The 13,259-nt window shown below is 37.5% G+C and overlaps 1 protein-coding gene across 2 annotated transcripts; it reads left to right on the forward strand.

Annotated features, from left to right (window-relative positions):
* The first annotated feature begins 710 nt into the window (after positions 1 to 710).
* On the forward strand, positions 711 to 9,560 carry LOC145796791 (nucleolar complex-associated protein 3-like). 2 transcript variants are annotated; one of them, XM_082881932.1, is made up of 7 exons: positions 711 to 926; positions 1,937 to 2,104; positions 4,385 to 4,487; positions 4,611 to 4,774; positions 5,942 to 6,080; positions 7,553 to 7,592; positions 9,220 to 9,560. In XM_082881932.1, the coding sequence occupies exons 2-7, from the start codon at positions 2,061 to 2,063 to the stop codon at positions 9,267 to 9,269; spliced, it is 540 nt and encodes a 179-aa protein (XP_082738058.1). In that variant the 5' UTR covers positions 711 to 926; positions 1,937 to 2,060; the 3' UTR covers positions 9,270 to 9,560. The 2 variants fall into 2 exon arrangements, with proteins under 2 accessions (XP_082738058.1, XP_082738057.1); XM_082881931.1 differs by lacking the exons at positions 711 to 926; positions 1,937 to 2,104 and adding an exon at positions 4,122 to 4,236.
* Positions 9,561 to 13,259: the final 3,699 nt, after the last annotated feature.

Consider the following 13,259-nt stretch of genomic DNA (forward strand, 5'->3'; position numbering starts at 1 on the left):
CTTCACACCGTTCGTTCATCTTTTTCGCATCGATCAACCCGCACGTCACCAGCCGACACTCTCTCTTTCTCGCGGCCTGTTTTCGCCTCACTCTCTCTTCCCTGCCCTCTTCTCGCTTTTCTGAGCTCCCTCTTCCATCTTCTCACTTTTCCAACCTCCGAGTGGCGTCAAAATTTTAAAACTTTTGGTGAGAAAATTTTTTTTCATTAATTATAAAATTATTAGTGAAGAATATATTTTCGTCACCATTAATTTTACATTTTAAAAAAAAAAACTTGATTTTAAATATTTTAAGATTATTTGGTGAGAAATATATTTCCGTTACTAATAATTTTTAATATTTTGAGACCTTTTAGTGAGGAAATTATTTTGTCACTAATTTTGGATGGAAAATTTTGACAAATTGGATTGTAATGAAAAAAAATAGACTATTAATTTTTTTTTTTTTTTTTGTGTGTGTATGTGTTTATCAATTTTCCTTCTATATCTCTCTCTCTCACTACAACAAATTACAAATTTGGTAACTAAAAAATTTCATAAAATACCTAAATTTATTTTTTAATGAGAATACTTTCACATTACTACCCAATTATGATTTATTTTTATTTTTTTTCATATTTTTCTATGTCTTTACATGCTCCCAAAATTACAGCGCCAAATTTTTTTTTGATTTAGCGCCTAAATTGAATAATATCAAAATTTCAGTCCCAAAAAAACTTTTCATCTCCTTGATTAGAACTTTGCCCTAATCTATCTATAGTTCCTTCACAAAGCTGTAACAGAGAACCATCGTGAGTTCATACTCCACCGTGAAGACGGTTCATCCACCACCGTGAGTTCATCCTCCATCGTCAGGACGGTTCGTCCTCCACACCGTGAGTTCATCCTGCACCAACATCAAGCTACAGCACCATCGTGAGTTCCAGGTCAGTTTGTTGTCTCTCTCTCTTTCTCTACCCCTCTCTCTGTTCAGGTCTCTGGGTTTCCCATTCTCTACCCTCACTCTGTCTTCGGACATGTTTGCGTAAATGGAATTCATTGTTAAGTTGAGATTAAAGTGATTCCATTCACTACTTCTAACATCTCCAAAACTTCTCTACTGTAAAGGGTTCTATGAACAACTTGAATGATTTTAATTTGGGGAAAAAATATAGAAAATAGAATGATTAGCATGTTATGTATTCTAATTATGATATTTATATTCTACCCAATATAATCACTGAAGTGAATGAATTATTGGTGATTCTACACACAGTAAAGTCTCATGCTTCTGATTATGGGTCTACTAGGTGTTTGATAAAATGCCACAATGGCTAATTTTTTCTTCATTGTTTTGTTTATTTTTTTATTTTATTTTTGTTGAGCAGCAGGATTGGATAATTATAAAATCTGATTTATCAATTTGTACATGTCAATTGTCCGGTGGATGAATCTCAGTTTCATTCCCTATGCATTTATGCTCTTTAATTTTTCTGTTTGTTGCATCTGTTATTTTTTTTGTTCCACAGATTGTTACTCTTTCGTACAGAGCTCTAGAGGTTTTATTAGGATCAACTCATTCTTAAGTTTACTTTCCTATAAAGTCATTGTGTTAGTGTTGATATGCTTGAATTATTTGTCATTTACTTTCCTTTTCCAGATTTCGTTCTATTTTTGAACTTGAAGGATCTAACGGTATTTTAAAGTCTTTAAATCTCATGCTTTGTTGATAATTGCCTTTGAAAGCATGGTTTTATTTGAAGTTCATTATCTTATGAAGCCATCTTTTGGATCCACCGATAGAATCATTGATGGGTTATTTTCCAGTACCATTGGACTCATCTCTTCATGTCCTGAGGATGTCATTTTTTTTTAGTTCCATCAGTTGAATTGTATTATTTTCATTGACAAACTAGTTTTTCATTTCTAAGGTTATTGCTTAATTGATTCCTTTCAGATCAAGGGAAAGGATTCCATAAAGATCTTATAAAGCTGATCTCAGATGCTGTGAACATCCCTGTGATCGCTAGTAGTGGTGCAGGAGCAGTTTGAACACTTCTCGGAGGTTTTCACTAAAACAAATGCATCTGCTGCTCTTGCTGTTGGCATTTTCAATCGAAAGGAGGTACAGTAATAAATCCTAAACTGTTATTATAAATATCATCAATATTGACGATACATCCTTATTTTCAAGACCTTGATACATTGATACGTTTCAATATTTATATAAATTTCTCCAATTTATCTATATTCATATTTTTTAAGTTGTGATATATCCTTTTATTCGGTATTTTATTCCTTGATCCTGCTATATGTAATTGGTAATTACATATTATAAAAAAGAGCACTTGTTAAGCAAAGGCATAGAATTTAGAATGTGATTGGAGGATTGCCCGTTGGACCCTTTTCAGACATCGATCAGATGCTACTGTAGAACCTCATTTTGGGAATTGGTTTGGAATTATTCAGTATGCTATGAAATTTAGTACTCCCTCCGTCCCAAAATATTAGTCCCTTATTCCATTTTTCATTATCCCAAAATATTAGTCCCCTTTCAAAAATTAAGAACAAAAGTAATACGAATTTCCTATTTTACCCTTCTTTTAAATTCATTAATAACATAAAAAGTACAATTATGACAATTGATATTTCTCAAAAAAATATACTATCAAATGATAATTTTGAAAAATCAATTTTTTTAAAGTGCAATAACTATACTATCAAAAAAAGTTAGATTTCCCAAAAGAGACTATTATTTTGGGACGGAGGATGTATATTTTTGTAGCCCTTTGATTATCGTTGACATGCCGGTATGTAATTTGAGACAGTGTAGTACAAGGTTGAGATGTTTGTAAACGAAGGCATAAACGAAGTGCTGTTTTTGTGTTGTTTAGTTGACCTCAAAAGCATAGGAAACTTGTGCAGTGTACCCATATTGACTCCGCAACAATATGTTTAATTTCCATAAATTTTGGCAATTTTTTTTGTCATGTTTCTTTTTTGTTTTTGTGGGGGATGGGGGGTTTAGTTTGGACGGTGTAAAGTGATTAAGAATTTGTCAGTTACTTGTGAAATGTACTCTTCATGGTTTCAGCGCTCATGACGTGTTGATTTTACCATTGACCTACTCACTGGTCCACAACTAGGAACTAAAATTATTCTGATTATGTAGGGAGATTCAACAGTTCACTTCTTGATCAGCAAGTGGATCATGCAAGTATAGAAACTTTTTATTTTTTTGTCCTTCTAGCGTAGGGGTGGACACTCCCAATCCAATTACCTGAAAACTCTAGCTATGGATGGACGAACCGTGATCACATTGAAACCTATTGCTCTAAGGTGGCTTGGGCGACAAATGTCTGGGTATGGACTAGAGAGTTTAGTCTGAACTCTCAAATTGTGCTATGTCCGCTATACTTTAGAAGTTTAAATTTTGTTCACTTACAAACTCAATATTGAGTTTGATCTCCGGTCCATTCTTGGAATGGACAGAAGCCTAACTCAAAATTATTTCATCATTAAAATTTGTGATTGAAAGAGTTGTTGAATAAATTTGTGTTCCTCCATGATGCACACATGGTAATTGTTACAACAATAAATGAGCTGAGTTAAATTTGAATCAAATAGTGGCATTTCAAATTTGGTTTAAAATCTTATCAAATTTACTCGAGTCAAGCTGACTCAAGTTATGAGATTTTGAATTCAATCGAACTGATTACAAGTTGAACTTAATAATTGTAGTAGAGACAAACTGTGAGTCTAAGGAGTTTGAGAGAAACTTCATAGAAATCACCTCTGTCTCTGTAATTGATCGGCAGGGGACACAAATAGTAATAATGGATATTGCGGAGATCGACTGAGATTTAGCGAGCAGGGTAGGTTTTTGATGTGACTGATAAGAGTTGAATGGTTGGTTTGACCACTGTTGCATCTTTGCTTTGAAGTAGTATAACCACTGCCTCTCTCCCTCGCACATTTATTACATTCCTCCTAGTTCCAATTGTCATTTTCACAAACTTAGTTCTGCTCTGCTTAATATACATATACAATCTGTACTCTACCGAGTTAATATTAACATACTTGAACGGAACATTTTTTGAGTAAAATTCTAAATAATTTTTTTAAAGTCATTAAATCTCATGCTTTGTTGATAATTGCCTTTAAAGAAATGCTGCAAATCTCTAAAGATGGAGATCATGCTATAGCAGTCCTTGGGCTAAAGTCTTTATTGGCTGTTTTCAAAGACATTATACCTGGGTAAAACATTTTAGTTTCCTTCCATAGTGCTCTGTGTGCAGTGTTCTATGAACTTATTATTATTATTTTTTTATTTTTTATTTTTAATTTTTTTTTCTGTTTTCATTACCATTCAAGTCTTTTGCTATTTTTTGAATGTGTGTTACAGCTATCGAATTAGGCTGCCCACTGAGAAGGAGCAGGAAATGGTTGTTTCAAAGGTTGTTAAGAAAATGCAGTACTATGAATCCACCCTCCTATCTACATACAAGGTTCAGCTTGGCACTTTGTGAATGGCTAATGGAAATGGAGTGTTGATGTTAATTTAAGCTTTGAACTCTAGCTATGGTATTTGCTTCCTTGTTTTGAAGTTTTTTCCGTCTGTACATGTGCAGGGATACTTGCAGAGGTTGATAGCCTTAGAACAGCAGGCCTCATTTCAGCGTGTGGCTATTCGTTGTATCTGTACTTTGCTAGATTCAGTTCCCCACTTCAACTATCGTGAGAGCTTGTTAGCTGCTGTTATTAAGAACATAAGTTCTGCGGATGATGTTGTAAGGTTTTGATATATCTTTATTCTTTATTTTCCATTTTCATAAATTTTCAGGCAGTTATTGAGGAAACATGCTGTGTAGCATTTTTTTTAAACATCTTTTAGTGCGTTAGCACCTTTACTAGCCTTCGGTTTAAGCTGGGGTGTATGAGAGTTATGACACTGGTTTGAATACCGATCATGTATGTTTTCAGTAGGACCATCTTCCAACTATTGAAATTATGGTCCTCAAATTTGATATTTCGATCATTCATGATGGCGGTGAAATTGGCCTTTTTTCTTTTTTTTTTCCCCCTTCATATGGTGTATCCTATGAGGTGGGGTGAGTGGGAATAAATGGGGTATGAATGTGATATGGGACCAAAATTTGTCCTTTTTCTCAGCTAAGTAAGAGGATTCCACTTCAAAGGCGTGATAGTGGATGGTAAGATCCCAATCAGACATCTCAACTTCTGGAACCAAAATGTTCATGAACATTTGCAACTTCTGCCACTTCCACCCCCACCTTTACACTGTGTGTGCTTCTATCATTGTTATCAATGGTTTACTTCCATCACCTCCCCTTATTCCACGGTACTCTATTACCCGTGTCCACATGATTTTCCTCACCAACTTACAGTATTTATCTACCATAACGCTAGTTGAAACCACATTACAGCTTCCAAAGCATGCATTGATATTGCCAGTGTAGCCATAACCCCATAATTGCTTGTGAGGATTTAATGCCTTTGCGGTTCCTCCAACAAAATTACCTCGCTTCAACTACACCTACAGTTGACTTGGTATTATTTTTTTCTCACATGCTGCAAAATATGTCTTGTGATTTCTACTTTCCTTTTTTATTTTTTTTATTTTAATTATATAAAAAGTAAAGGTTATTGTTCATTGTTGTCCCTTCCCCATTGTATTATAACATAGTGAAAAAAATTGTCTGATTCTTTCACATCAACACCGGTATAGGATTCCCATGTGTATTTAAAGTGTCATCACCCCTTCAAAAGTTAGGCCCTTTTGAAGGTGGTGCTTGTATTGTGCCTTAGTGCTGTTGGATCTAACGTTTTAACTTTCCCTCTTCGCCCTTATATTATAATTTAATGAAAAAGTAAAAAAACGATGCACTTATTCTCAGCATGAAATCTTTGCCACATAAGATTGCATGGTTTTTGGTGACAGGAAACTCTGTTGTGCCACTGTAAAGTCTCTTTTTATAAATGAGGGAAAGCATGGTGGTGAGGCTATTGTGGAGGCAGTTCAATTGATTGCAGAGCATGTGAAAGTTTATGATTGCCAATTACATCCTGATTCCATTGAGGTATTTATTTATTTATTTATTTATTTTTTTGATCAACAACAAATTGGTTTTGCATCATTTAGGTTCGCCATGAACTATTAAAAGTTGAATTGAGTATAAATCATAAAGGTTAATCTAGTTTATTTCTGAACATTGTTGCGTGCTACTTTATTTTTTTTTGAGAAGACTCTAGATGATATGAGCCCCTTTATGTTTTGTTCCAATCTTATGTTTATCATCATCTCTTTTCATTGTTTTGAAGGACTTTGTGTCCTTCAGGTATTTTGTTTTATTTTTCTTATTGCATATTTGTTGTGTGTGCATGTGCTTGTCTCTGTATGAAGTTTGTGTCTTTGCATCTATTTTTGCGTCTCTCTTTGCACCAGGCTGTTCTGCAATGGTTGTACATAGAAAGCCCTCACATGTGACTGTAGATAAAAACACCCTATATGCCTACGCCTGCAGAATGAGAAGTGTGTGGGTATTTTTTTTTTTTGGTTCATTATTGGAATGGATTTTTGTATTGTCAATATCAACCTACTTGAGTACAGCACTAAAAGAATGGTGCTATGTCCAAATGCAAAAATGGGACATTACACTGTCATTGCCATTCACTGTTTTATGTCATGTATTCATAAAAAGTATACATACTTCCGTCGGACACTGTCTATGGTAAGCCGATTGATTTCTTTTTTTTTTGTTCACGCTCAACTTTGCAGAATCAGATGTCTTGTTCAAGGGAATATTTGTTCTTTGTACTTCACTTTTTTTCCCGATTGTGTTTTTGTGGTGCTGTGCATTGTTTGGCTTTTTGAGGTTGGGGATAGTGTCTTACATTTTAGAGAAAATGTTAAATATGAGCACAAGACGTAGATGAGTGGTGTATGTTCTTGAAAAGCTGAACATTTTCAAAGAAGGATAGTGATGGACATATTCTTTAATTAATCATTCTTAAGTTTTATCATCTTGTGGTTTCCACAACAAAGGATAGTGATGGACATATTCTGTTTACAAAGCTAGATCGTATTTTGGTCAATGAGGCTCGGCTTAGCATCTTGACCGAGTCACAGACATTTTTTGCTCCTCCTGGTATTTCAGATCACAGTCCTGGAATTGTTATGGTTAGGCCTGAAGCAAAACATGATCATATGCCTTTCAATTTTTTTAATTTTTAGTCCTATGTACGAACTTGTCTCTAAGCTCAAATCTCTTAAAGCAGTTCTTAAATCTTTTAAAAAGACTCACTATAGTAATACCTCAGTTAGAGTTGCTGAAGCAAAGTTCAGTTAGAAAAGCTCCAAATTGATGTTCAATCTAATCCTTATCATGTTGCTGCTATTGCTTCTGAACTCTGGGCATTTGCTTGATTGTCATAATTTATTATCTTTTTGGCGTGCTCCTCTTAGTCTTAACTCTAGCTATCACCATTTTATTGTTATCCATTTTTAAATGTTTGAATTGACCTAATGCGTTGTTATTCATCGGTTTTCTAGGTTATTGATAAAGTTCAACAGGAGACAAAGAGCTGTGTAGGTATGTACTGCACTTATCTTTTTATTCAGCATGTCCTCTCTCTTAGCTTATGAAACAAATGTTTTTCTTGTAAACTCTGCTTAGCTTTATTTGTGAGTTCAATTAGTGATGTGAGTATCAATTTAAATGCTTGAAAGAGATCAATTGGTAGCACGGGACTTCCGGTTTAAAAACTAAGTTGAAAAAGGCACTCTTTTCACACTTAAGCTTGAAAATAGGCCATCAGGGGCTAAAATAGTGTAATAGTCATTAGGAGGACTGAGGAACATCTCAAACACCTCGGGAGAGACAAATGTAAGTTGCGGAAACTTATAGAACTAGCACGGGGCTCCTGGTTTGAAAACTAACTCAAAAAATGCACTTTTCTCACACTTAAGATTGAAAATAGGCTATCAGGGGGCCAAAATCGTGTAACAGTCACGAGAAGGCGTGGGGAACACTTCCAACACCTCAGGAGGGACCAATGTAAATTGTGAAAACTTACAGAAGTAGCATGGGACTCTCGGTTTGAAAACTAAGTTAAAAAATGCACTTTTCTAACACTTAAGCTTGAAAATGGGCCTTCGGGGGCCAAAATCGTGCAACAGTCACGAGACGGCCTGGGAAACACCTCAAACACCTCGGGATGGACCAATGTGAGTTGTGGAAACTTACAGAACTAGTACGGGACTCCTAGTTTGAAAACTAAGTCCAAAAATGCACTTTTTCATACTTAAGCTTCAAAAAATAGGCTTTCGGGGGCCAAAATTGTGCAACAGCCACGAGACGGCCCGGGAAACATCTCAAACACCTCGGGACGGACAAATGTGAGTTGTGGAAACTTATGAAACTAGCACGGGACTCTCGGTTTGAAAACTAAGTCCAAAAATTCACTTTTTCACACTTAAGCTTGAAAATAGGCCTTCGGGGGCCAAAATCGTGCAACAGCCACGAGATGGCCCTGGAAACACCTCAAACACCTCGGCATGGACCAATGTGAGTTGTGGAAACTTACGGAACTAGCACGGGACTCCCGGTTTGAAACTAAGTCCGAAAATGCATTTTTTCACACTAAAGCTTGAAAATAGGCCTTCGGGAGCCAAAATCGTGCAACAGCCACGAGACGGCCCGGGAAACACCTCAAACACCTCGGGAAGGACCAATGTGAGTTGTGGAAACTTACGGAACTAGCACGGGACTCCCGGTTTGAAAACTAAGTCCAAAAATGCACTTTTCCACACTTAAGCTTGAAAATAGGCCTTCGGAGGTCAAAATCGTGCAACAGCCACGAGACGGCCCGGGAAATATCTCAAACACCTCGGGACGGACCAATGTGAGTTGTGGAAACTTACGGAATTAGCACGGGACTCCCGGTTTGAAAACTAAGTCCAAAAATGCACTTTGTCACACTTAAGCTTGAAAATAGGCCTTCGGGGGCCAAAATCGTGCAACAGCCACGAGACGGCCCGGGAAACACCTCAAACACCTCGGGATGGACTAATGTGAGTTGTGAAAACTTACAGAACTAGCACGGGACTCCTGGTTTGAAAACTAAGTCCAAAAATACATGTTAAATTATATATGTTATGGATAAGATAATAATTGTCTAACTAACATTTTTTTTTTTTTGTGTTTCATTTTTTTGCAGATTCGAGATTTGATATGGACGTGTTTGTTAATTTGGAGGGCCGATGGTAGAATATGGACGTGTTTAATCCGCCCTTGATATTTTATTTTTGTTAATATTAGTAGACATGTTTTTTGTTGGATACTAGGAGATGTGTTTGGTAATCTGCATACGGTTGATATTATATTTTTGTAGATATTAATAGACGTTTTTTGTGGATATTAGGAGACATGTTTATAATCCACATGCAGTTCATATTATATTTTTGTGGATAGTGCTAAAATTCGATTGTGATGTTTATGAAAATGAGCAGATTTTTGTATTGATTTGTAATAGATATTTTATTGAACAGGTTATTGAAATGCGTAGGGAATTGTTACTGAAAAGAAAAAATTTCGGAAGAAAATAGTGTCTCCATTTTCAAAATTTTTAATTTTTATTAGTGACGAAATAAAAAATGTCGCTATTAGTTTTCAAAAAACATGACGAATAATGGTCACTAATGATATAGTACGAAACAAATAATTTCGTATATTTCGTCGCTAAATTGAAATATTTGGTGGCAATGTTTTGTCATTGAATAATTTTTTTTTTTGCTCATTTTAGTGACGAAATTTTTTTGTTACCTTAAATCATATCATTGGTGAGGGAAACTTTCGTCACTAAAATATATTTGGTGACGAAATATTTCGTCGCAAAAAATAATTAAAATAAAATATTATTTAGTTTTGGTGACGAAATTGGTGTTTTAGAGGACGAAAAATTCAACATTTGGAGACGAAACATTTCGTCGCCAAAAATGAAAAATAGGTGACGAAATTGTTTTTCGTCACCAGGTACTTTTTGTGACGACGTATAGGCCACGAACGTGGTGACAAATTTTTTTCGTCACAGATCACTTTAGTGACGAAATTTTGATGTTTGGAGACAAAACCAATCTGTCACTAAAGGCATTTTTTGTTGTAGTGACAGTGGCAGATATGTAAATACGGCGTTTACTTACAATTTCTCGCGCGTTACGGTTCGAACACTCGAACACCTATACGGATTCTCCTGCACAGTGGCAGATATGTAAATACGGCGTTTACTTACAATTTCTCGCGCGTTACGTTTCGAACACTCGAACACCTATACGGATTCTCCTGCACAGTGGCAGATATGTAAATACGGCGTTTAATTACAATTTCTCGCGCCTTACGGTTCGAACACTCGAACACCTATACGGATTCTCCTGCACAGTGGCAGATATGTAAATACGGCGTTTACTTACAATTTCTCCCGCGTTACGGTTCGAACACTCGAACACGTATACGGATTCTCCTGCACAGTGGCAGATATGTAAATACGGCGTTTACTTACAATTTCTCGCGCGTTATGTTTCGAACACTCGAACACCTATACGGATTCTCCTGCACAGTGGCAGATACGTAAATACGGCGTTTACTTACAATTTTTCGTGCGTTACGGTTCGAACACTCGAACACCTATACGGATTCTCCTGCACAGTGGCAGATATGTAAATACGGCGTTTACTTACAATTTCTCGCGCGTTACGTTTCAAACACTCGAACACCTATACGGATTCTCCTGCACAGTGGCAGATATGTAAATACGGCGTTTACTTACAATTTCTCGCGCGTTACATTTCGAACACTCGAACACCTATACGGATTCTCCTGCATAGTGGCAGATATGTAAATACGGCGTTTACTTACAATTTCTCGTGCGTTACGGCTTGAACACTCGAACACCTATACGGATTCTCCTGCACAGTGGCAGATATGTAAATACGGCGTTTAATTACAATTTCTCACGCGTTACGTTTCGAACACTCGAACACCTATACGGATTCTCCTGCACAGTGGCAGATATGTAAATACGGCGTTTACTTACAATTTCTCGCGCGTTACGGTTCGAACACTCGAACACCTATACGGATTCTCCTGCACAGTGGCAGATATGTAAATACGGCGTTTACTTATAATTTCTCCCGCGTTACGGTTCGAACATTCGAACACCCATACACATTCTCCTGCACAGTGGCAGATATGTAAATACGGCGTTTACTAAAAATTTTTCGCGCGTTACGTTTCGAACACTCGAACACCTATAAGGATTCTCCTGCTCAGTGGCAGATATGTAAATACGGCGTTTACTTACAATTTCTCGCGCGTTATGTTTCGCACACTCGAACACCTATACGGATTCTCCTGCACAGTGGCAGATATGTAAATACGGCGTTTACTTACCATTTCTCCCGCGTTACGGTTCGAACATTCAACACCCATACGGATTCTCCTGCACAGTGGCAGACATGTAAATACGGCGTTTACTTAAAATTTCTCGCGCGTTACGTTCCGAACACTCGAACACCTATACGGATTCTCCTGCACAGTGGCAGATATGTAAATACGGCGTTTAATTACAATTTCTCGCGCGTTACGGTTCGAACACTCGAACACCTATACGGATTCTCCTGCACAGTGGCAGATATGTAAATACGGCGTTTACTTACAATTTCTCCCGCGTTACGGTTCGAACACTCGAACACGTATACGGATTCTCCTGCACAGTGGCAGATATGTAAATACGGCGTTTACTTACAATTTCTCGCGCGTTATGTTTCGAACACTCGAACACCTATACGGATTCTCCTGCACAGTGGCAGATATGTAAATACGGCGTTTACTTACAATTTCTCGCGCGTTACGGTTCGAACACTCGAACACCTATACGGATTCTCCTGCACAGTGGCAGATATGTAAATACGGCGTTTACTTACAATTTCTCGCGCGTTACGTTTCGAACACTCGAACACCTATACGGATTCTCCTTCACAGTGGCAGATATGTAAATACGGCGTTTACTTACAATTTCTCGCGCGTTACCTTTCGAACACTCGAACAACTATACGGATTCTCCTGCATAGTGGCAGATATATAAATACGGCGTTTATGTTCAATTTCTCGTGCGTTACGGCATGAACACTCGAACACCTACACGGATTCTCCTGCACAGTGGCAGATATGTAAATACGGCGTTTAATTACAATTTCTCACGCGTTACGTTTCGAACACTCGAACACCTATACGGATTCTCCTGCACAGTGGCAAAAATGTAAATACGGCGTTTACTTACAATTTCTCGCGCGTTACATTTCGAACACTCGAACACCTATACGGATTCTCCTGCATAGTGGCAGATATGTAAATACGGCGTTTACTTACAATTTCTCGTGCGTTACGGCTTGAACACTCGAACACCTATACGGATTCTCCTGCACAGTGGCAGATATGTAAATACGGCGTTTACTAAAAATTTCTCGCGCGTTACGTTTCGAACACTCGAACACCTATAAGGATTCTCCTGCTCAGTGGCAGATATGTAAATACGGCGTTTACTTACAATTTCTCGCGCGTTATGTTTCGCACACTCGAACACCTATACGGATTCTCCTGCACAGTGGCAGATATGTAAATACGACGTTTACTTACCATTTCTCCCGCGTTACGGTTCGAACATTCAACACCCATACGGATTCTCCTGCACAGTGGCAGACATGTAAATACGGCGTTTACTTAAAATTTCTCGCGCGTTACGTTCCGAACACTCGAACACCTATACGGATTCTCCTGCACAGTGGCAGATATGTAAATACGGCGTTTAATTACAATTTCTCGCGCGTTACGGTTCGAACACTCGAACACCTATACGGATTCTCCTGCACAGTGGCAGATATGTAAATACGGCGTTTACTTACAATTTCTCCCGCGTTACGGTTCGAACACTCGAACACGTATACGGATTCTCCTGCACAGTGGCAGATATGTAAATACGGCGTTTACTTACAATTTCTCGCGCGTTATGTTTCGAACACTCGAACACCTATACGGATTCTCCTGCACAGTGGCAGATATGTAAATACGGCATTTACTTACAATTTCTCACGCGTTACGGTTCGAACACTCGAACACCTATACGGATTGTCCTGCACAGTGGCAGATATGTAAATACGGCGTTTACTTATAATTTCTCCCGCGTTACGGTTCGAACATTCGAAC

The sequence above is a fragment of the Camellia sinensis genome, chromosome 8 (assembly GCF_055761805.1).
Source record: "Camellia sinensis isolate YWXY chromosome 8, ASM5576180v1, whole genome shotgun sequence".
Taxonomy (NCBI): Eukaryota; Viridiplantae; Streptophyta; class Magnoliopsida; order Ericales; family Theaceae; genus Camellia; species Camellia sinensis.

Coding starts and splice junctions, on each gene's coding strand:
- LOC145796791 (XM_082881931.1), top strand. CDS start 4,148: ATGCTGCAAATCTCTAAAGATGGAGATCATGCTATAGCAGTCCTTGGG. Junction 4,488..4,610: donor CCCTCCTATCTACATACAAG/GTTCAGCTTGGC, acceptor GTACATGTGCAG/GGATACTTGCAGAGGTTGAT. Junction 7,593..9,219: donor GGAGACAAAGAGCTGTGTAG/GTATGTACTGCA, acceptor ATTTTTTTGCAG/ATTCGAGATTTGATATGGAC.